The sequence below is a fragment of the Harpegnathos saltator genome, unplaced genomic scaffold (genome assembly GCF_003227715.2).
Source record: "Harpegnathos saltator strain DR-91 unplaced genomic scaffold, Hsal_v8.6 scaffold39, whole genome shotgun sequence".
In the NCBI taxonomy this organism is placed as follows: domain Eukaryota; kingdom Metazoa; phylum Arthropoda; class Insecta; order Hymenoptera; family Formicidae; genus Harpegnathos; species Harpegnathos saltator.
In genome coordinates this window covers 636245-660797 of record NW_020230194.1, presented here as the reverse complement: position 1 = coordinate 660797, position 24553 = coordinate 636245, and the positions used below count along the sequence as shown (strand labels likewise).

At 49.5% G+C, this 24553-nt stretch overlaps 1 protein-coding gene across 14 annotated transcripts in view; it reads right to left on the bottom strand.

Moving 5' to 3' along the window:
• The window catches only part of LOC105189266 (phosphatase and actin regulator 4), a 354456-nt gene that overhangs the window by 222433 nt on the left and 107470 nt on the right, over nt 1–24553 (bottom strand). For all 14 annotated transcript variants that reach the window (XM_025300902.1, XM_025300901.1, XM_025300907.1 and 11 more), the window contains 3 exons: nt 9979–10143; nt 9311–9409; nt 6076–6432 (listed from right to left, as the gene is read on the bottom strand). In XM_025300902.1, the coding sequence (XP_025156687.1) occupies nt 6076–6432; nt 9311–9409; nt 9979–10143 (621 nt within the window). The remainder of the gene's footprint in view (nt 1–6075; nt 6433–9310; nt 9410–9978; nt 10144–24553) is intronic.

Here is a 24553-nt window from a genome sequence, read left to right as displayed (position 1 = left end):
TGTCTCTCGCACGTCGCACGTTATGCGATGTTACACGCGTCCAATTCCGCGTCTAATGACTTCGCGAGAGCGACGGCTGAAGTTCGCGCGTTTGGAGCTTCGAAACTCCGCAACTCCACGCGGGGAAGGGGGGAGAGGATCGCTCGAAGGCTTCGGGGACACGAGATTCTGCTTATGTTAATCGAATTGTACTTCCGAAAAGCGGAATTTCGACATGGAAAGAGGCGAAAGTTCCCTTCCCTTCGACGAAAATGTCGATTCGTCGATTCCCTCGCTCTCGTTCATCGTCGCGTTAATTCGAGCGATCCTTTTCTTCTCTCCCTAAATCTCGCGGCATTGTCATCGTCATCGTCATCGCGGCATTCCCCGCGAATTAACGAGCCGCAGCCTGGCAGTCAGCTCTTGATTCTCCGTCATGGAATAACCTGTCGCCTCTAACAGCTGCTGGAGGCTCATTGCACCTAATGCACCCGTGAGACGCGCGAGCGAGAAAAATGCGCCCGATGCGCCCCCGCTGAAATATTACGCCCACTGCAAGCGAAATATCTTTGAAAGCATGGTTTTGCACTTCCCTTTGAAGTAAGTAACGGCGGGCAAGGCGGGAGTTGTGCGATCGCGAAAAGGGGAAAGCCGAAAAGTGAGCGCGTGCGTGTATGTATGAGAGAGAGAGAGAGAGAGAGAGAGAGAGAGAGAGGGAGGGAGGGAGGGAGAGAGAGAGACAAAAATGTATCTCTCCGTCGCGATACCCTCGCGTCGAATAAAAACATCGCGGAAAGAACGCGGGATTATTGTGTCGTATTTTTCCCGCCCGCTATCGGGTGTTGCAAAGTCCGCCGTCATTTACCCCCGGCGATATCGTGCGTTTCCCTCTCTCTCTCTCTCTCTCTCTCTCTCTCTTTCCGAGCATATGTGTGTTTGCGCGAGTTAATTAACGGCCTTGCGTCGGTCGCTCTCGTAGTTTTCGGAACAGCGTGCGAACGAGAAGAACCATGCGATATCCGGGTGTACATTTCTTCGCGGCGGGGTGTCCGAATTATTTCGCACCTGTCGGCGGTCGCTCGTTAATCCGCGGCGGATTAAACTATCCGAATCGCAACAGGTAGCGAGGCTTTGGCTGCGAGTAGCGGGAAGCTCATATGACAAATATCCGTGCGGCAGATCGAGACGTATAATATCCGCGCTGTCAAGTCTCCGCGCCGCGACGCGACGCGGCGAAGTCCTGCGTGGTCTGCGATCGATACCAACGCGTAATTTGAAGGACAGCACCCTTAGGTGTGCTGAGATGACAATATTCTCGCGACTGTAACTACCCCCTTGCTGGCTGCGCAGAAAAGGATATTATTTATTCGCACCGACTTTTGTACACGCAGACTGGGCCTTCTCGCGAGAGGTTTGTTTTCTTATCGCTGAGGCAGTGCACACCTTCGAATCTATGAAATTTCATTTCGAATTCGAATCGAATCGAATCATTAAAAAATTTAACATGACTATTAAACATGCAAATAATGATGGAAGATTTTAATATGAAAGGGAATATTGATATTGTAATATCGTCTTGAAGTAAAATATATATTTAAATAATTAAAGTAATTTATAATCAAGTTATTAATTATAAGTTAAGTGAATTACAAGTTAAGGGTTCAAACATACAGGTCCAGATGGCCCGTAGTTTGTAGCTGATGCACACAAACGATAATGTATTTGATTCCTATTCGAACTATTCGGATTCGAATCATAGGGATTCGGATTCGAATCGAATCGATTCGACTCGAATTCGAATAGTTCGCGTCATAGGTCTAGAAAACATAAACCTGAGATATAACAAATTAGGAGTCAATAGGAGTGAAGTTGGATGAAGTCTGACCCTGCGCGGTGAGTCCACGCTGACCGATCGGTCGAAAACGCGAGTTTCTGTCAAGTTTGCAGCCGAAAGTGGCCGCGAATGGCCGCGAAGGAGCCTCGCGAGATCGCATTACGCGGTCGGGTGATAACGCGTTCTTTATGGCTTCGGTTTAGAGCGACGAAGAAACCCGATAACCTTGCGATACGTCAAGCGCTTACACACCACCGAGGAATCGGATTGCTCGCGAAAGCCGATTTGCATGCGCTTTGTTCCCTCCCCCCTGCCCGACCCTCTATTTTTATCCGTACTCGTTTCACGCTTCTAGATGTGGAATGTGTGACACGCTGCGGGGAATGAGGATGATCATGCTTTGGATTTCGCGCGATTTATGGCGCCGAAGAACGCGCGACGTTACATCTTTTCGCGCTCACGCGACTCGCGCGAATTCCGTCCGACGCGAGAAGCTCTCGCGATATTTCTGCGCGAGCATTACCGCGAGTATATTCCGGCGAGAAAGCAAAAAGAATCCAATATTCCAGGGGAGCCAACGGTGAACTCTTCGCGTCCGCTCTTCCGAGCTATCGATAACAGAATTTTAAGCAGATTCGTGGAGAAGCGGGAGCGAGCGAGCGAACGAGAGAGAGAAGGGGAGAGAGAGAGAGAGAGAGAGAGAGAGAGGATCGGAAAAGAATTCTATATACCGCGAGCCGGAAACCCGATATCAGTTTGGAGGAATATTATATCACCGGGCGAAATTGGCCCCTTCTATTTTGACACGACCGTGCGTCATTATTTATTCCATAGGTTGTCGTCCAATTTACCTTAAAAATACATTAAACGTGCCAAGCTTGCGAAAACGCGGCGGCAGATCCAGGTCAGCCCGGCTATATCTTGCCGTATGAGGCGTTGGACTAATAATAGTCAAAACGAGTAACGGTGTCAGCGCGGCGAGCACAAACGGAACTCGACGAGATAATCGCGTGAGGGAAGAAAATCGTGTTAAACGCCCGATTAAATTTTCGACCCGCTCTTCTTTCGCGAACCTCGGCGGAGTAAAACGGATCGCCTCTTCGTCTAGACGCGAGAGGGACTCGTCGACGTACGAGAAAAAGCCTCGGCCTCCTCGGTGAGGATTTTTGGAAGCGAGAGGTCGGCTCGAAGGCAGCATGTAGCACGCGTTATCGCCCGAGGCTTCGAATTTATTATTTTAATTAACGGCGCGCGAGACATGGCCGAGAAGGAGATGCTGTGGGTGGGCGCGGGTTCGTCGAGGAATTTAATCGGTCGTACGCGGCGCCGCGATTGTACTCGGTAACCCGTTAATGTTACCTCCGGCGCACGGCGTCCCGTAATTAGGTCATCGCTTATGCTTACACCGTTGTGCGCGAGCGTTTTAGGTGCCGAGGACGATAAGAGAGGAGCTCATTACGCGACCAGCGACGACCCGGCCGGCTTTACCGAGGGGAAATACACAATGCTCCCTACCCCCTCCCGCCGTGCATGTAATTTACAATTAATCGAGAGCGCGTCCGCGGGCGCGCGCGCGCGCGTGACAGTGATACCCTCTCGCTTGAACTCTCGCGTGTGTTCGTCGCGTTTGGCCGGCCGAGCGGGTCAGACTTCACGCTCGACGACTGGGAAAAAGAGTGCTCGGTACTTGCGACTGTGTAATCACGCGTTAGAGGGCGATTCCAGAGGGCGGAGGATTGCTATCATTCTCGTATAACGAGTATCGCCGTACACACGCGCAAGGAAATATATATGTTGCTTGTTTCAAGTATCACAGAAATTTGCGTGGAAAAAGGGACAGCTTATTACATTTCGGCTATATATATCGTATATATATAGCTGAAGTGTTTGTTAATAAACAAAATTTTTCTGCTCTTCATATGTCGTATAAATATACCTAAAATTTTCATTCTCGCACATTTATTCAGTTCGTCACAAAATATTATCAAAGACAAACACGATTTTTCAGCAATCTGACCCTCCAGTCCCCTTAACGCACATCATTTCACGCGAAAAGTGAACGTCGTCGCGAGCGTATTATTCCGCGGCTGGTGATAAGTGACGATCATTATGCGCGGATTATCCTGCTTGCGGATGCAAATGGGTTGAGCGTCAAATTTACTTGAAATGCTTAAATCTTACTCAGCCTGGTGCTTTAAACAAAAATATACAAAAATATACAAGAATAAACAAAAATATTAAATTGAAAGAAAAATTCGATTCTTCGATTCTTCCGATTCTTTTTTTCTGCGCATAGAAAGCGCAAGTTTCATGACACGATATCCTTGAGAAGAGAATAAATCTTTCCTTTCTTGCCGGAACAACGAGCGGATATAGTTGGATGTAGTTAGATGAAGCCTACTAAAGTACAACCAATTTTCCGCGAGACTGATCGTGTTTTTTTTTCTCAACTGGCGGCCGGTCGAAGACTCGGGGGAAACCGATCTCGCGGAAGGGATCCAAGGGAGATGCAAAGGGTCGCTGTCGGGATAAAACTGCAGCGGAAAGTATCGAAGTTGCTGAAAAACCGCTAAACCGCGAGGCGGAAATTGCGGCACGACGGGAGCGTTTGTACGTCGCACGCGCGCGCCTATCATTCGCGTGTGCATCGCTCGAGTTATCAGCGGATCGCGCGGGCCAGGTACGCGTCTGTCAATACACGAGCGGATAATTAGGTTTCGTTACGCGAATAGACGCGTTAACACGCTGATCGCAAATGTTCGTGCGCCGAGGTGGGCGCGAGGGTCGAACACGGCAATAACTCACACCGTCGCTTCGGGTTGCTCGCAGCGCGCAGCCAGAATGTCTGCCGTCTCCATTATACAACAAACGGCAAAACCGAAGCGAAACGGCGGAAATAGAACGATTTATTTGGCCGTGCGCGAGCGCGATATCGGATCTCGAGGATCTGTAGCCGTGTAAATTGGTTCGTTTTGCGTTCCCCGACGGGGAACCCACCCCTTACCGAATAGAATAATCCAATATCGTCCTTTTACGTCAGCCCGTACAGTCGCCCTGCATATAATAGTCTGGCCGCGGTAATATATCTGATTCTTAGCACCGCTGCGTCGTGTATCGAGCGGATTTCTGCACGCTCGGCCGCGATGGGTAGGGAGATTTGGAATTTACACCAAGATAATTCCCGCCGTACATCGATCCACGTCCTTTCTCTCTCTCTCTCTCTCTCTCCCCCCTCTCTCGCGGTTACGAAATTGCAGAGTATCGACGCGACCCAAAATTCGACAAGGACTACCTAATTACTCGCTATCGTCGCTGTTGCCGTCTGCCCTTTCCGGCTCGTCCTCCGTCGCGACGGACGTCCCGGATAAAAGCGGTGGGTCGAGACTTTTCGTTCTCTTCTTCAACGAGAACTCGCGTTTGGCCGAGCGAAGGACGCACGTGACGTGCGAAATGCAAAACAACAGCGCAATGTCGCATTCTTAGCGTCGTTGCGCCATATCGAGCGTGCTCTGCCGACGGAAAGGAAAAATCGGAATTCGCATTGCCAACGATATTTGCGCCGCCCATCGATCCACTCTCCGCCTCCCTCCCTCCCTTTCTGCCGACACGGAGATGCCGATTCCTCTCATAATTCCGAAAGCGCAGTGCCATCGCGATTCCAAATTCAACCCTAAACTGCTGATCAGTCCGCTTTCTCTCTCTCTCTCTCTCTCTCTCTCTCTCTCTCTCTCTCTCTCTCTCTCTCTCTCTCTCTCTCTCTCTGTCTCTCTCTATTACATCGTTATTATAATCTCTATTCCGGGTTACTCCACGAAAGCTCGGGCTTCCTCGTCGCGACGATCGCCCCCGGATGACTGATCTCCAGCGAGATTCCTCACCCTCTCGCCTTTGATGAAGAGCTCGCGTCCGACCGAATGAGAGACGTCAAAAAGGAATCGGCGCTTCTGGATTTCAAAAGCGTCAATTGGCCTTCCTAGGGCCAGCTTGGTAGACAAAATTACAAAAGGCAAGAGGCAAGGTCGAAAAAGGACACGAAGGAGCTTCCGAATTTCAAGAGCGCCAATTGGCCTTCTTAGGGCCAGAGCTTAGGTAAGCAAAATCACAAAAGGCAGGCGACGAAGGACGAAGAAGGAAGCGCCAGAGCTCGCTGAGAAGAAACTTGTCGGTGCTTCCTGCCAGGCGCGTGCTGGCTCGCGTTCTTCAAGTTCGGGCCGCGCACGCCGGCGCGTGTGTTTGCATATCAATACGTGTGCTCGTCTTACCTTGCGTGCTGCCGTTGGGCTGGCCGGCCTGCGGTATCCCGGGATAGAGGGGCGAGGGATGGGGCGACGGTTGATTGCTGGGCGGTCCTGCAGAATGCAGGTTGGCAGTCGTCGGGGTCGGCGTGGCCGACGGAACTTGCTGGGATTGCTGGGATTGCTGCACGCTACCGCCGGACGTGGGGGTCGCCGCGGGGGTGCCCTCACCCCCGGCGCCACCCCCGACGCCCCCGGACGGCTGCTGCTGTTGTTGCGATTGCTGCTGTTGCTGCGATTGCTGCTGTTGCTGCTGCTGCTGCTGCTGCGGCGTTTGCTGCGGCGTCGGCGGTTTTTGCGCGTCCGTCGACTCGCTCATCGTCTCTGCAAAGAGGGCAGGCCTTGAGCCGCGATCTTCGACATTCATTCGGCGGCGCCGAAGCAACGGCTGGAGCGCGCTTTTCAGCGCTAACTACGCCGACTGTACGCGCTTCCACACGCGATCGATTCCCGCCGGTGCCGGCGGAAGCCGAAACGCGCCAACAACCCCCGTCCGGCCGCCGCCGTGCGTTCGTGCCGAGGAGCGTGTTTGCGAGCGCGAGCGCGAGATACCGCCTTCGAGAGGGTGTCATTTATAACGCTCGCCGTCGCGAGCGAACGGAAACTTTAAGCGCCAGCCGACCATGATCGGGCGTTTCGAATTCGCGCGGAACGTTGCTCCTCGGCCTTGCCGAGGAATTCCGCGGGATCGAGGATGTTGGAAGTTTTTTCAACATGCTCAGCCCTCGATGTCTGATACTGATAGAAATATTTCGCTTCCTTCGCCCCCTCTCCCCCTCCCCCCCTCTCTCTCTCTCTTTGCTTCTCGATAATTCGCCACCGCTTACATCGCCGTGCGTGCGCTGTTTCGGCGGAGCCTCGATCGATTCTGCGGTTAATTTAAATAACGTATCTCGCGGTACGGCGCAGGGGGGGTGACGTACGTTGATAAATAGCCCTACGGTTCCCCAGCCCTCGTCGCCGAGGCAACCCGACGAGTTTCGCAACTTCCGACAAATAATTCGCGGGACTGCGAGCGATATACTTTAATTACGGGGGTTGGGAATGAGTACGTCCGCGCGCGCGCCCGAGACTCCTTTCTCGAAAAGTTCGAATTGTTTGGATGAGAGTTGAGGGATGACTGATGGCGAAACTCGCGGAATAGTTTCGGGATCAATAGTGGGACCTGGGTTTTCCTTCTCGACCGGGGGGAGGTAGTAACAACGGCCCCGCCATTGTTACGCGCTAAGTACCGAGGGAAGATGTACTAATCACCCCGCGCGTATCTCGACAAGTTTCGTTGATCCTCGAGCCGTCTGCTAAAATTAAGGAGAAGCGTCTCTCGACGCGAATTGAGAGAGTAGCGCGCGAATATTGTGTGCGCACGTATGTGTGTGTGTGTGTGTGTGTGTGTGTATGCGTGTGATACACGCGCGCTGACAAAAAACCGTCCGCTATTTGCGAGCATAATTGCATAATAAATAATAAATAATTGAAATAATGTTCTCGACGGCCGGTTTGTAACTGTAAGCTTTACGTGTAATTTTATTATATTATATTATTACCATTATTATTATTATCAAATTATGTCGATAAAATTGAGAGGAACTCTGGGCCCGCGAGCGGCCACGCGCTGTTAACGTTTGGTAAATAAATTCTGTGTTAAACTCTCGGAATTATTCAGAGTGAAAACGCGAAGCGATATCGAGTGTTCGCTTGTTCGCCGAGCGAATTCCTCGCTGTCCGAATCGACCGGTGAATATTTTCACTTGAGATTCAACAGTGAGTCTGATGTAGCCCAGGTAAAACCTGCTGAAGTCCCTACTGAAAGCTGACTCGTTTCTGCCTCATGGTCAGTTTTTCCTAGAGATGTCTCTGCCCGGCAGATTTTCGCAAACCGCTTCGAGCGAATCTCCTCCCACTCTGAGTGTATGAAGTACCAAAGGGAAACTCAGAGAGAGGACGCGTTTTTTATCGATCACGAGTATTTTCGGGACACCTGTGAGACTTTGAGTCGCAACTGGAAAATCAAACGCGAATACCTGCCTCGAATCTTTCGCAATTTCCGCGCGTTTAGACGACTGCACGAGCGACAGAAAGAGAGAGAGAGAGAGAGAGAGAGAGAGAGAGAGAGAGAGAGAGAGAGAGAGAGAGAGAGAGTCGACAAAGAAGAAGACAAACATCCGCCGCTATAGCGTCGAACGAGCCAGCTAACACCACGTTCGAACAGAGCGCGAAGCCGCGCAAGCGGGATTCCCCGGCAATTCGTCGGTAAGAGGGATCGCTCTCATATCGTGACGCGATAACGTCGACGGCCGCGCCCGATGTTATCTATGCCGCTATCTGTGCGAGAACGGTAACGTACACGAACGATAAGCGATGAGCGGCACGCGACTACGCCCCGCGATTGAATCACGCGCGCCTGACGAAAACGGCGGCTGGTCGCGCGAGCTACGGAAATTGGAAACTCACGCTAACGAGTGTCAAACGCAATTACGACCTTCGACATCGGGCAGAAGTAGCCGACGCCGGCGGCGGCACTCAGCTTCTCGTTTCCTGCGGCGGCTCTCGCCAGCGACGACGAGGGGGCGAGTCGCGCGAGCGGACTCGGAAATTCCCGTCTGGCGAGGAAGCCCCGAATTTCACGTCGCGTCGACCGATCAGAAAATATTTGCCGCCGCTCGGCCGAGGGGGAGGGAGGGGGGCCGACGGCACGGAAAAATGTCGAGTCGATACGGCGGAATTTCGATCGACGCCGGCGAGTCGCCGGAACGAAATCGAAGCGGACGAGAGCGAGGAGGAACGAGAGCGCCAAATGCAAAGAGCAGTGTGCCAAGCGCCATGTTCTTCTTACATTATTAAAAAATGAATTATTTACTTGATGATAAATTATTAACACAATAATATAATTAGAATGAAATGAAATATAATAAAATAACAATTAAAATTATTTTTGCACTATTCAATACTGCTTTATAAGTGTATAAAAATAAAAAATAAAGCGTATAAAAATGTATGAAATAGTATGAAAAATTATGAAATAGTACAGAAAGCTGTGCAATTGGGAAAGAAATAAATGCTGTTTTAATATTAATGACATTATACGGCTGAAAACTCGCGCTCGGCTCTCACTCGTTGCATCGCATTCATCTCTCATCTTCCTCATCCTTTACGTATATTCTGTCACAACGGACAGTAGAGGGAAACGGGTGTGCACACTCACCATTTTCGGGAAACGATGTCGATCGTATCACGGGCAGCAGTATCCCCTTCTGCACCAACTCGTCTCTACTGGCACGTACCGAGATCTTTCTCTCGAGCGCTGTTAACGCACAAAGCAAAGACAACGCGCACGTCAACCACATTGTTCGTACCAGTCGGACGCACCGCAGTCGTTAACAAAGCTCGGAGGTTAACGCCCTCGGAGGTTAGGTCTCCCCGTATCGTCGGCCCATGTGCCGACAATAACAAAGTCGTACAATTCAGACGAATCCTCGATATCGGAGAATTCCTACAGGAGAGAGATCGGTCGCGGGAGGCGGAAAATTCCGAGCTTCGCTTACGGCGGTGCCTTCTCCTCCATAACGCGTGAAAACAAGAGAATAAGTCGCGATAAGTGGAAACGGAACCAGTAAGTAGGTTAGGTTAGGTTAGGTTAGCGCTAGATTACACGATTCATTCGCGCTCGTAAATAATTGACTTGGCGCGCGCGACAGTGCGTTTAAATGTTTCTCTTTTCTTTTCTCTTGTAGATACGCGGGATTGAGCAAAGCCCGTCACTTTAAGATGCAACGGCGGATTATCTGCAATAACATGACGACGTCGCGATAACGCGGGAGATCCGCCGCGCGTTCCGCGCCTCCTCTAAACCACGCGTACTTTTTTACTTACACAGCGAAGCAGCCTCGAATTTATCCGATTTCTTTTTCCGCTTCCATTTCCAAGGCTTGAAGAGTCTACCGAGGGCCGAGAACTTGCTTTTTCTTTCCAACGGCGGCGTCCTCGCGCCCGAGCCCAGACTGTTCGTCCGCAGAGCAGCGCCATTTTGCTTCTTTGCTGCAACAACAAGAGACAACTTCACGTTCATTTGCGTCCGCCATTGGCCGCGTTCATGGATTGGATGACGATGTTAACGTTGTTTAGCACTGGAGATTGTTTCGGCAGAGCTAAATTGCAATTTAGCAACTTCCCGCGCGAGATATGAAAAAGAAGGAGAAAAAGGGAGTGCGATCGCGCGAGAATCGTGTCTCCCCCCCCTCCCTGCCGTTGATCGCGAGTTTCTTTATTCGCAAACGATGCGCGAGGCCGACTGAAATTTATCCACCGTGGCTGCGGCGACGAAACAGCGCACGTTATCAGCCTCGGATACGTGATCCTGTTTTCCCGCTTTTCCAGCGAAGCGAAGGCGATGCTCGCACAGTTCCCTATGTTATCCACGCTTACCGACCCAGGGGTGCGTTCCAACCCTCTTATCCACGTCCGCAAGGGTGGAAACGAGCGAACGACCGTCGATCGAGCGAGCGCGCGCGCACTTCCCTCCGACACATCCCCAGGAAGTTTTATCTCGACGGAAGTGTATAACTCGCGTGCACCGCTAATGAAAATATTCAAATCTTCCGCGTTTTTACACGCGATTCTCCAGCGAACGGGAGAAGCGGGAATCCCCCGGTGTGTTCCCGCGGACGACAGGAGAAAAAGAACGTTAGCACCGCGCGGTGACCGCGTCGTTGCATCGCGTCGCACGTTTGTTATTATTACACAATTACGCCGCTCTCGTCGCGGAAACGAAACGACAACGTACAGTGATGGAAAAATATAGTTGAATTAACTATAATCTCACTATATTTTATAGTTCATTTCGGCGTCAAGCATATTTTTATAGTTCGTGGAACCTGCAGAATATAGTGGAGTAAACACAAATATATAGTCAATGATTGTCTTAAATAATCGTTCAGTTACTTTTACCACATATATGGTAATTTCTCATTCACTGATATAGTGAGATTTAATATTCATATAGTTACATCTGTCATCATTTAATAAATATTCTGGTGGTAATATTGACTATATAAAAGAGTTACTTTACCTACCATTTTATGGATTTGTATCCGTACATAATAATTTTAGTTTAACTTACTATAATTCTCAGTAAAAATATTATATGGTTGGTTATACTATGTCTATATCGTAATTATCACCGATATTATAATACTTACTATAAGTATGATATTTTGGACTATAATTTAGTTACTGTATCATTATAGTCCCAAATATCATATACTTTTCTCTCAGTGTATGAAAAATCTAACGCTCGGGCATGTTTCTCCGCTCGCGTCGAATAGCGCGAAAATCTCCGCGCAATTTCCATGCAAATTTTTCCGTGCGGGGGAAACGCTGTTTCTCGCATTCTCTTCGTATCTTTTCCCCTCTCTCTCCCCCTCTCTCTTTCCCACGTACAACAAATGAACCGAATACACCGGTTTCTCCCGCGGTGCCAGCGTTGTCCCAATGACAATGCGCACGTGGGACAATTAATTAACGTATTAAAGCGCGAAATGAACCGCGGCTAAAACGTGCTCGACATGAAACGTGTTCCCGGCCGAATATGAACGTCGACGAAGGCGATCCAATTATCGTATAAACAATGTAACCTCACTGGCAAAAGCCAGCGATATAATGATCGGCTCGTGAGTAGTTCTCCTTTTTTTCTCTCAACGACAAGGGAATTATACACGGCGCGCGAATACGATAATTAATTTTCAGATGTTAACGACGATGGCCGCCCGAGTTTTCCGCGGCGGAAAACTTTCGCGCACTTCAGCGCGTCCGTTCGTTATCCAGCGACGAGGCCGAATAATGCCGAGCCTTATCGACGCATCTGCCAACACGTCGACTTCCAACCCTTATTCGCGCAAAAATAAACAGTTATTGTGGGGGAGAAACTCTTTTTATCTCACTTTTAGCCCCCGCTGCTGTTTCCACCGCCCTCCCTCGTTCACTCATTCATTTTTTCACACATACACACTCTCTCTCTCTCTCTCTCTCTCGCACAATTGATTTCGTTGTCAAACAATAGGCGGGCAACGCGTGCTACTGTAAAATCAATACTCGGCGACGTTAGCGCGTTAAGATAATTCAGCGAATTTTTCAACGTGCCGTTCCAAAAGGTTAGTCAATCAGGCCGAGAGCGAATCACGCCGCAGCAAATTCCGCCGGAATCCGCGGAAAAACGGTTAAAAAAAGGAAAAGAGAGAAAGGAGGAGAGGGAGGGAAGAGGGAGGCTCGCCGACGTTGGAAATTCATTCGTAAATTGATTACTCGCGCCAGACGCGTGTTTACAAAACCAATATCGCAGTAAACATAATCAGATGCTAACGAGGACGCAAACACGATCAGCAAATAAATCTATTGGCATTTCCGCGTGCGTCGCGAATGACGTACATGACGTCGGCAAAAATACACCCACGAGAGCTGACTCGTCCCGCGCAAGTTCCCGCACAAGCCGAACTCGCAAGGAAGAGGAAGGGCAGAGGGGCGGGGGTGTCGGGTCGGAAATTCATCGACGAGCGCGGCGATTTCAGTAGACAACTTGAGCAATTATCCCCGAGCGGACGCGCGAACGAGATTAATTTTTCGCGTCGACGGTGAATAATTATCTATCATTGAGAGAAAAAACCCTTCCGCGTGCGCGAGAGCGCAGGAGAGCAAGAGAGAGAGAGAGAGAGAGAGAGAGAGAGAGAGAAAGAAAAAGAGAAAGAGAGCAGGAGTGCGAACAAACGCTTAATTAGAGGTAACGAAATTACCCGAGCGAGACATTAATCCAGAACGGAAGGTTCTGTCGAGCACTTTTCACACTCACTCACTCTCTCTCTCTCTCTCTCTCTCTCTCTCTCTCTACTTTCTCCTCTGCCTTTATCGCGTCGCCGGTCTCGCGAGCAGAAAGGGGCTCGTTTCAAGAGAGAAGAGAGAGGAAGGAAGAGAAGGAGCGCGTTCGCTGAATACACGCCCTTTGAACCTGCACTTATCGGCCGTCTACCACCACCCTGTGTTTCTAACGCCCTTATTGTTGCATAATACAAGTAGTCAGCGGGGCTGCTCGCGCGTCGAGAGACACTCGAAACTGCGCGAGCAACCGGCCGGGTTGCTTCGCGATCCACGGCGGATAAACGAGACGTGACGATCGCCGGCTGGCTAACTCGACCGAGCGAGCGACCTCGCGTCGCAGCTGCGCCTCGAGGATGTCGCCGGATGTCGTGTACGAAGGCACAGCCGAGTGATAGCTCGGGGAGAGACGCAAGGGAGAGATTAAGGGTGCGCGAGATGGCCGCTCGCGCGGGAGAGATGCGAGATCAATGCCCGACAAGTGGAAAAGCGCTCGGAAGGAGGTGTTTCAATGGGGACTGCTGCGGCAAGTGATGCCAATGAAACAGCGCGCGTCTTGGAGGCAGAGACCCGCGATGATGAACCCTCAGCCGAGTGTCGCGTGAGAAAGACCGAGGGAGGGATGAATCGACAAAATTATCACGCTGTGAATTTTGATCAGCACGCAAACATGCAAGTATATCTCTCTCTCTCTCTCTCTCTCTCTCTCTCGTGCACCATCTTTGTACCTCGAAATCCCGATTACGAGGGTGAAGAAGCTGACGACCGGGTGTGCTACTGATGGGTCTCGCGATTCACTTTCTCCCTCGTGAAAGAGAGAGGGACGACCTGAATCAATGCTGAGAGAAAAATTCGCCTACGCGCGCCCCCATAAAGGAGCCCGTATCGCCGTGTTCGCGTGGACGCTCACATTGTGGCACATCTCTCTCTTTCTCGGCGAGAGAAGAAGTTACGGGGTGCGGGGCGAGGGTGAAATGTGACGGAAGGAAAGTGCGTCGCGCGGCCGAAGGTCCTCAAATGGCAATTCCGAGGAGCTCCCCGCCGGGAATAATGGCCGATAACGTGCGGTAGGACAGTTTTGCAGGCGGGGGTAGGTGGGAGCGGGACCGATTACAGCGGCCTTAAGCACCCCTCGGGGACATTCTCTCGACTGTAGCGTCTTGGAGGGCAAACTACTCCAAGCAGCTGCTTTCGGAGGAAGACGGACGGAGAAGGGACGAAGGAGAGACGGAGCCGACGTCGGTCAGAGTCGTTGAGACGACGATGGCTTAATTAGCCACTGATCCCCCGAGCGGCCGAGAAGTTACAAGTTCAAGTAAGGGAGGGTGGCGAAGAGTGAAGGGCGGTTCCGTTCGCCGACGGTAATGACGCGCGCGTGATGAATCGACCGAGTCGGGAACGGCGTTACGCTCCGATCGCGTCGCGCGATCCATTAGCGTAATGCTCGCAGCGTTTATAATTGTACGCGAAGGATGCCAGAGGGTGCTCCCATTATCCGCTCCCTCTGAGATTTGGTCTCCAAATTTCTTTGAGTGCAATCTCACGCTGGAGACGGGCGAGGCGATAGTGAAAGCACCGCCACTTAGGAGCGGAGAAGAGCTTGGAGTGCGTCAGGACTTTCGATCGGTCGGCTTTACTTTTCGACTTCGCGGGAAAATATTCACTCGACGGCACGGAGTGATTGCTCGGGAGAACTCGTTCTCGTTGCGCGAGTAAAAGATCAGTCAAATTCGAGCGATTCGAGTGGCCCTCCGGCCACCTCTCGAGTGAAATTTCGTTGGAAAGGAACGAAAATCCGCTCGGAGCGACGGTGAAATTACCGCCACTTAAAATCATAAAACATGAATATTTCGCTCAAGCTCGGAGTGCGAGTTTCGACCCCACACGAGTCAGCAAATGTTTCAATTACAGTGAAATTATTCCTACGCGACACGGTGGCACTTTTCAATTTCGAGCGAGCATATTCACACTCGGCGATTCGGCGGAGCGAAGGAAATTCGCTCTAAACAAATTCACTGTGAAAAATCGTCCCGACTCGTGCGCGTGATATTCTCAACTCTGTCTCGCTCTGCTCTTCGGGCCAAATCTCGCTGTAAGAAATTCGAAGAACACACACTGAGAGAAAAGTTATATGATATTTGGAACTGTAATGATACAGTAACTAAATTATAGTCCGAAATATCATATTTGTAGTAAGTATTACCATACTATATCGGTAATAATTACGATATAGGCATAGTATAACCAACCATATAATATTTTTACTGAGAATTATAGTAGGTTAAACTAAAATTATTATGTATGGATACAAATCCATAAAATGGTAGGTAAAGTAACTCTTTTATTATATAGTCAATATTACCACCAGGATATTTGTTAAATGACGACAGATGTAACTGTATGAATATTAAATCTCACTATATCAGTGAATGAGAAATTACCATATATGTGGTAAAAGTAACTGAACGATTATTTAAGACAATCATTGACTATATATTTGTGTTTATTCTACTATATTTTGCAGGTTCCCGCGAACTACAGAAATATGCTTGACGCCAAAATGAACTGTAAAATATAGTGAGATTATAGTTAATTCAACTATATTTTTCTATCAGTGCAGCGGCAGCAGCAGCAGAATCGCGGGTATTTTCCTCTCTTTCCTTTCCGCCACTCGCCTCTCGCCGCAAAATTCGCGGCAAAATCGCTCTCGAAGTGGCTGCTCTTTCAAATTTAAAAATTCCACGAGGAATTAAAAAGCCGAAGGTTGGCGCCGCCGTTGGTGCTGCTCGACGCTCGAAGGTAACGCCGGCGCCGCGATGGAACGCGGCGAACAATATTAAATTCTTAATTAACCAAACGCACTTCGGGATTTCGCCGCGCGAGTGAGACGCGCGTCAGTCAAAGACGCTCTCTCCCCCTCTCTCTCTGTCTTATTCTCTATTGCTCTCCCGTCGTGGCATCCTCGCGCTCGCGGCGCTTTTCCCGCCACCTCGGGAAAGGAAGGGAAAGAGGCGGTCGGTACATGTCGGTGGCCCCGATGCCGAAGTGGAATAATTGACGCCACAAAGCGCTTCCGCTGCCCCGGGAGGCCTATTCACGCGAATCGAAGCTCGACCGCTGAGGGCTGTTGCACCGCGCCTACCGGCGGCAGACAATGGCAATATTAACGCAATAGACCATGTGTTTCGCCATTGTTCGAGATCGCGTGGCGTCTTGGCGGCGAGAGAGGATCCATCATCTTGCGTCGTCGCGACGCAAGCGCGGGCGACAATTCTTCCTTTTCCTCCTTTTTCTCACAGCGCGACGAGGGCCCTTCGCGACGATCGATGACGTAAGCGCGGCGCGAGTTGCGGCGCGCTTTATCGTCGTCGAGTGGAGGACGCAAGTGGTGTAACGAGAAAAGAGGCCGGCGCGATAAGATAATTCCTTATCGGCGATTTATCGATATCGTTAATGGAGGCTCAGATAAAAGTCCAATTAGGCGACTGGACGTAATATATTCGCCGGTGGCGCGAATCACCACGTCGCCGCGTAAGTCGCCGCGAGCGAGGCTGACAACGAGCCTGACGATTTCGCAACGAGACGCGATCCGTTTGACGAGCCGCCCCCGTGCCAATTACAAAATGTGACGGCGCAGCTCCGCCCAATTAATTGATCTTCACGTCGGATTGCATTAACTTGCCCTCCCGGGCGCGTCGCGATCGATGATGAACCGCTGCTACTCGCGGACTGCCAACCGCGCGCGACGGCGAGCGAGCGGGGGCCGCGGCGCAGGGGGCGGCGTGACGTCACGCCGCGCACTTAGTAATTCCCGGGGTTAGCGCGATTAATGTGCAAATGAAGCGCAACGGACGTCGCATGCCGCGGCGCGTGGATGCTTCCGGTTATTTCCATCGGAGTCGATGCTGACGCGGCGCCGTGCGAAAGGGTTTAGCGGAATCCACGCAAATGGACATTATCCCAGGCTGGGTTCCCGCCGATTGTCATCGTCGTCGCGCACGCGCGGCTAATTCCGCGCGTATGAACTCGACTCCGCTCCGCTCCGCTCCGCTCCGCCGCGCCGGGATTCCCGAATTCCCGATTTCCCGAAATCCGCGTCGATCCACTCGACGGCTGTCCCTCTCTCGGAGTGAGAAGGCTCGCTCGACCGGAGCGGAGAGAGATTCGTTGAAAACGACGGCGAGGTGATTTCGCCGCTCAGAGTCGCGCGCGCGCGCGCGACGACAGAAAAGTGTTTGCTCGAGTCGAATTTTCCGGTAAAATATCGACGTCTCGGAAATTCCCGGCACCGAAAGTGCCGGGATTCTGTCGGAGCTAACGAGGAATCTTGATCTCACCTCGGCTGAACCTTCTCTGACAGCTTCAGCCGGAATGTCTGAACCGCTGGTACGTATTTCACCAGAAAAAAAAGCGCTTCGCTCGAGCAAACATTTTCCCCCGTGTAAAGGTGAATGTTTCACTCGAGCTCAGAGTGCATTCTGTCCGCATACGAATGAACGTGTTCAATCGATTACAATGAAATCGTGCCGGTGTGACGACGCCGCGCGGGAGGGGGATGCGTCGGATTCACGCTTCAATTCCGAGTGAAAATATACATTCGCTCCGCGCGACTCGGAATGGAGAATTTACTTTGTTCGGCTAAAAAATCACTCGAATTCGAGCGATTCGGCTGTCATCATCCCAGCTTTCAAGCGAAATTTTATACTCCAAGAGGTTTAACAAGAGCTTCCTCTTTCGATTCTTAGGAGTAAAGTCTCGAGACTGTGTTCTCGATTTTCCATTCGGTCGAGCGCGATAGTTGCTGTGAAAAATGAGATTGCCTGTTTGCTATTACGAAAGTGCTACGATCGACGACATCGAGCGAGCTCCCGCAGTAGCCTCGCTCCGATTCTGCACACTGCATCTGGAATAAGAATGAGGGAAATCCGCGATTGGTACCGCGATGCCGGATAATCGGATAACAAACCTTCGGCCGAACGTGAGAACTCTATGATCGGGATTTTTGCATGTATCAGGGAAAATCCTGAGAAATATTCCCGCGGCTCATCGCGGCGGAGCGCGACGTTTTCTCGCCGAGCGTATTCAGCCCGCGCGTCCAAATCGGCCGATCGATCCGCAGCTGAATTAGAAGTCGATTCCGCCCGTCGGGATAATTCAGCGCGACTCGACCGAACGTAACGTCCCGTCGCGCATCGGCGATACTCTTCACCGCAGCAGCCGGAGACGACCGACGACCGGAACGACCGAGATTTCTGTTGCTCCGCGCCGCCGCTGCGCCGCGCCGGTGATTCGCGGAGTCATCAAGGATAACACGCGGCGAGCACAGATCGCAGTTTTCGCGCGAGCGAGTCGCGAGCGACGGCCGCGCAAAATCCGCACGGATCCGCCACGGTGCGTTGTGATCGCGCAGCCTTTCAGCGCTTTGACAAAACGGCAAATCGCTGAAAGACGCGCGCTGCTAATAGCGGCCGATCCTTCCGGGTCGCGCGCATCCGGGAGGGACGCGAGAGGGGGGCCTCGTTAAAGCGGACTCGCGAGCCGCCCGCGCGAGGGAGGCATTAATTGCAATTGTTAAAACGGACCGAGCGGGCCAGGGCGGGCGTAATGCGTCGGCTAATCCGGTTACGGCGCCGACGTAATTGCGGCGATCGGACCGGAATGCCCGGCGGAACCGCGAGGACGCGTGCTCGTCAACCAGGACTCTGCTGGACATCGCAGCGACGCAACAGGCGCGACCGACGGCACAATAGACGCGCGTCATTGTCGCCGGCCCTTCAACCGAGCCGGGTAGTTTCGTGATCGGCCGGTTTCTCGGCAGGGGGTGGACTTCATGACTCGGGGGTAGTTTATCTAGGTGTCATTATTTCGACCGGAGGGTATATCGGACAGTTGTGAATAGCGCTTCCAGAGCTGGACTGGAAGAGTGCTTTCAGCGGGCGAGAAATTTTCTTACGAGAAACGCGGTAGAGTCGACGACAAAGTTTGCTCGCTCGATCCGAGATAAGTAAAACATATATTTATATACGAGAGGTATATTTACGAGGAGGAAAAACGTTCGTTGAATCGAAGCGTTTTCTTCCTGCGGTTAGATCTATTTGTCCAATTATCTGCACCGATAGAGAAATATAGTTGAATTAACTATAATCTCACTATATTTTATAGCTCATTTTGGCGCCAACCATATTTTTGTAGTTCGCGGGAACCCGCAAAATATGGTAGAATAAACACAGATATATAGTCAATGATTGTCTTAAATAATTGTTCAGTTACTTTTACCACATATATGGTAATTTCTCATTCACTGATATAGTGAGATTTAATATTCATACAGTTACATCTGTCGTCATTTAGCAAATATTCTGGTGGTAATATTGACTATATAAAAGAGAGTTACTTTACCTATCATTTTATGGATTTGTATCCATACAATAATTTTAGCTTAACTTACTGTAATTCTTAGTAAAAATATTATATGGTTGTACTATGCCTATATCGTAATTATTACCGATATTATGGTAATACTTACTACAGATATGATATTTCGGACTATAATTCAGTTACTGTATCATTATAGTTCCAAATATCATATACTTTTCTCTCAGTGTGTCAAGCGATGCAGACAGAATCATGAAAATATCGTGTTTGATTTTCGATCGAGATATTATACGTCGCGTTCGTGACGAAGACTACTGAAACTGTGAATGGTCCAACAAGTTTCCGAAAGAGTGCAAGGCAAAGGATCTACTCATCTTTCTCGTGCTACCCGACGTCACTTAACTCATAATGCACCGTTGAAAAATGTCAGTAATAAAAAAATGACAAACCATCCTCGGTGATTCTATCGTCAACCTTTCTCGAGCTCGAGCAATATTTCCACATTTCCACCCACCTACTCGATGATTATAAACATTCCTAGAAATCTCTCGAAAAATTACACAAAAGATCTCCATCTTCCCTTTAACGTTGCCCCATTTTATTGTTTTATTGCTCTCTTATTTCCAAACTTTTTTCATACCAGCACAACTGGCATTCCGAGTTGCCGGAATAATATTCATGCCAGCTGTGCTGGCATTCCGAGGGTAAAGGATTGGGGATACTCTGTCAAAACTCCGAGGGTTCGGTCGCAACTTCTCTCTCCCTTTCTCTCAGCGCACGCGGCTGCGTTTCTCTGCTTAGTCGCGACTTCCGAGTGCGCCCGCGAATCTCATTAGGGCGTTTCGTCGCGATGACAATCTGCGTGCGGGAAAGCTGCCGCGGTAGGATATACCGTGTCCCGTTAGCCGTTACCGTAACACGTTCGCGCGCCTTACATCGTGCCGTAAATCACCGCTAACGGAATAATAAAGACCCACAGCAGACCGGCGAGCGCGCGACCGACGTGTTCGCGAGACGTGACACGCTCGGGGGCGGGGGTGGGGGAAAGAACGGGCGGAAAAGCGCACAGATAAAATAAGGGTAGCGGCGGTGGTAGTTGGGGCACGTTGCCCTGGGTACGGCGACGGCGGCGGCGGCGGCGGCGGCGGTAACGGGGGCGGCAGCATCCCTCGCCGTCAAGGGATGCTGTGGGGCGTTGCCATGGATACGCCACTTTGTTTTCCGTTCTCCAATTACCTGGCCGCTGGTTGTCAACTTGAGACCCTGGATACGTTCCTGCCGCGCTGACCGAAAACTCGCGGAAGCGTCTCTGAATGCGATCGCTCGTGTGTCAAGTCCGAGCACACTTCGTTAAGTCGCGCGGGGCTCCTTAGAGACGGCTAATTTCGCGCTACTCCCGCTCGTTCTCGTCTCACCCCCTCCTCTAGGTAGACAACAAAAGCGCCTATCCGTCTACCAGGCTATTAATCCACCTGTCTGTCCACGTCGAGTCCACGTGCACGATGCGACGACACGTCGATTGATTCCCGCGCGAGAGACACAATGTTGCTTAATTGCTCGGTAAATCGCCCGAGAAAGCTCCAGCCGCCGCAGGAACCTGCAAGTTTAGGAGCGCGAATTCGAAAGCCAGACCGTACGTTGCGCTGCGGAAACGATAAAGGCAGGCAGACAGACATTGCCGGTGGCGGTGTATTCACCTCATCGGAGAAATACGCTCGCCCTCGGCGGCGAGCGGATGGCCAGCGCGCGAACTCTGCCGCTTCCTCCTCTCAGCTCTCTATTATATTCGAACCGCCCGCGAGAGCTAAATACGCGTTAGTGCCCGATACCATTCATCAGCCGTGCATCGTCAACATTCCGCCCCCCTCCCCCTCCCCCCGCGATTTCTACGCGCGTGAATCCATCGCTGCGTTTTCGACCTCGAGGCGGCTCGTGTGATTTCACGACGCGTTGCGATAGAAAATCGAGGGGCCTCACCCCTCGAGTAGATATTTCTGACACTTCAGGGATATTGAATGATACCTTAACGCCTTTAACGCCTACTGGTAACTATAGTTACCAGAAACGCATTTAAGACTCCGTAACTTAGTGAAAAAAAGGAGATATTTTCGTTTTCTTTGCACCTGCGCTGTAAAGGTGAATTCTTCTTCGAAAAAAATCATATATAGATTGTATGTAGATTCGGTTTAGTCTGTTTTTAGCTCAGTTTTAACGATAACATGTTTTGTAAAATTCCAAGTAGGCATAATTAACATTGTTACCGACATCTAGAAGTGCGCTATAAATGAATAGATTGGTATCTGTTATAATGTTATATAATGTTAATTTGGAAGCTTTCTCAGATGCAAAGTGTAGAATTAAAAGAATACAAAAATTCAAAATGGCGAATATGGTGGACACGAAAATCAAGAAATCAATTACCTATTTTCGTGAAACCCGGTGACCTACAGTTTTTTATGCGGTGAAAAATGGAAGGACGATTGACTATTTAAATGGTGATCTGTAAGATATTCTTCTGAAATAGTAAGCTTGACGCTCTGAATGATAAACTTCACTCATAAATATAGTAAAGTTTCAGCTCAAAAATGTCAAGCCGACTATCAGAATTATGTCGTATAGATTACCCTTAATTTTTCTCTGTTGCAGGTTGCTCATTTCGTACATGCTTTTAGGATCCAAGTCATATTTACCAATAAACAAAAAACGAACGATAAAAAAAACCAAACTAACGAAACCAACGAACAAAAAGCGGAAACTTCATGTACTCATTTATTATATTCCATTCCGGATAAATAAAGATCAAGTTCTGAATATGAGTTTTATGTTTCGAGGAATTTTTCCAACCATTAGGAATGATATAAAATTATTAAAACTAAAAAAAAAAATTTAACCGATCAGGCGTATTTTTCGCTTCTGGGAGTAGTTTTTGCTGGGAAAGGTAATTTTTCGTAGATATAAAATTCTGGTATCTTTTTTTGGTTATCACTACTTATAGTCTCAGTTCAAAAAAACTCAAATTTTATTCTTAAAACACTTATAAAAAAGTCGGGCGTTAAAGGGGTTAAACGACACGTGAGGAAAGAGACTGATGCGCGAGTCGAGGTTCGCTCGCGTGCGTTAAAATATTGCGAAATACACGACGAGTTAACACCACGGCAGGTCGACGCTCGTCTGGATCGACTTTTCTTGTGGGTGACGAATGATAGTGAACGAGGTTAGGTCAGATGAGTGACCACAGATTAATCATAAATGTTAAGTTTTCTTAGGTTGAATAAACGGTAATAAATAATTGAATAATACATTTACGAACCTCCTTGCTCCCAGCGCGAGAGAAGCTCGCCCGTTAATACCAGAAATATCCTGTATTAATAAATGATTTTCAACACACCAGGATTTGCAACAGTACATCTCTCGGCACACCGCGCATCCTCCGTCCTGGCCGTCCGATTCAGCGTTCCGCTGCCGGTATGTGTGTGTGTGTGTGTGTGTGTGTGTGTGTATGTGTGAAGTTGGCATATCATTTTGCGGAAAATCACAAATTATTGAAAGTTCTGTATTCCTTTTTAATGGTTCTAGAGTTATTGATAAGTTAAACAAATAGTTCCGCTCATTAACGCAAAAAAAATGGCTCCTCCGGACAAACTGATTTGCCAAGTTCACGCAGCGTATCGCTTAGTCCTATATGATTTCCGCGCACATACATTGTCAGATTTCGCCAAATATATGGTTCTACAATAGTTCTGTAAGGAGTTCTACTCTATAAAAGCAAAAAAGAATGATAATAATTAACTAAGGATTAGCAATAATACAGTAATAAGCGCACCGACGCTTGAGACTCTGTCAAAATCTCAGAGTTCTGGCCTTTCCAAAAGAGTTCCAAAATAGTTATGAGCATAAAAAAACATTCTCTAAAGAGTTCTGAGCGCTAGCAACGTTGTACGAGCTTTAAATAAATTAATACTGCCCGAGCGCGTCCGGAGAATTATTTTGAGAGAATAAGCTGAGACGCTAGCCGAAATCTTGTAGTTCTCTTCCATCTAAAATACTTTGTATATTTCTCAACATACCGCAGCATTTTTTAAAGAGCTCTGGGCACTCGTAACGTTTATAATAACGTATAATTTTTAAATAAATTACTCGAGCGTGTTGTACTTTGAGAGAACAGGGCGAGACGATAGACGACGAAATCTTCTAGTTCTCGAGCTCTAATTTATTTATTTGAAAATCGTACAACGTTGTGAGTGCCCAGAAGTCTTTAGAAAATGCTTTAGTATATTGAGAACTATATGGAGATATATTTTTGATGAACGAGAACTATGAGATTTCGGCTAGCGTCTCAGCCTAGAAAACTTGCGAAAATGCAAATAGGTAAGTGTACGAATGACACCTGAGCGGTTTTGCGGGAGCGAACGTACGAGTGTAATTTCAAGGTTAAGCAACTTTCAATAGCGGAACACCGTTCAAAGTCGCTCTTCCATTTCTCCAACGAAGAGGTTCACCCGATCCGTGAGGACAAATGCGAAGAATCACACGAATTCGACAGAATTCGCCTGCCGCGCGGCTTCCGCGAGCGAGATTTCGCTCGAGGATGTTCAAAGAGTGACGCGCGCGCGATATCGTGTTCGTCGGCGAAATTACACGCGATTACACGCGTATCTGCGTGCGACTTGTCGACATGTAAAGCTAGCCACATTGCAACGCGATTTAATTAGGACGCGAGCGAGAACGATCTGAAAACAAGTTCGGCTTGCGCCGTCCGCGACTAGCAGGATACACCGGCGAAGTGGATCATGCTTCCTGCAATTACCGGAATCTAGTTACGTGTCGATCGGATCTGGAATTGACTCGCAGACAAGGATCAACGAGAGAGACGGAGAAAGGGAGATACTGCTGCCGAGTTGCCGGTAAATGGATTTTCCCAGGATCGAATGAAAGAAACGCGCGAGCGCGCGATAAACGCCGTCGAAGCGTCAACCTGTCTCTCGCCTCCCCTCCCCCCTCTCTCTCTCTCTCTCTTTCTCTCTCATATCCAAGCATGTCAAAGTCCGCTCTCCATTTGAGCCCGCCAAGTTTTCTACGCGTGGACGCGAGCTCTCGGCGAAATGTTATCCTTGGTGGAAACGTCGATATGTACACGCGTCTGTGTGTGTGTGTGTGTGTATGTGTGTGTGTATGTACGCTACGCAGGTGTGCGGAGCGCGCGCCTCGC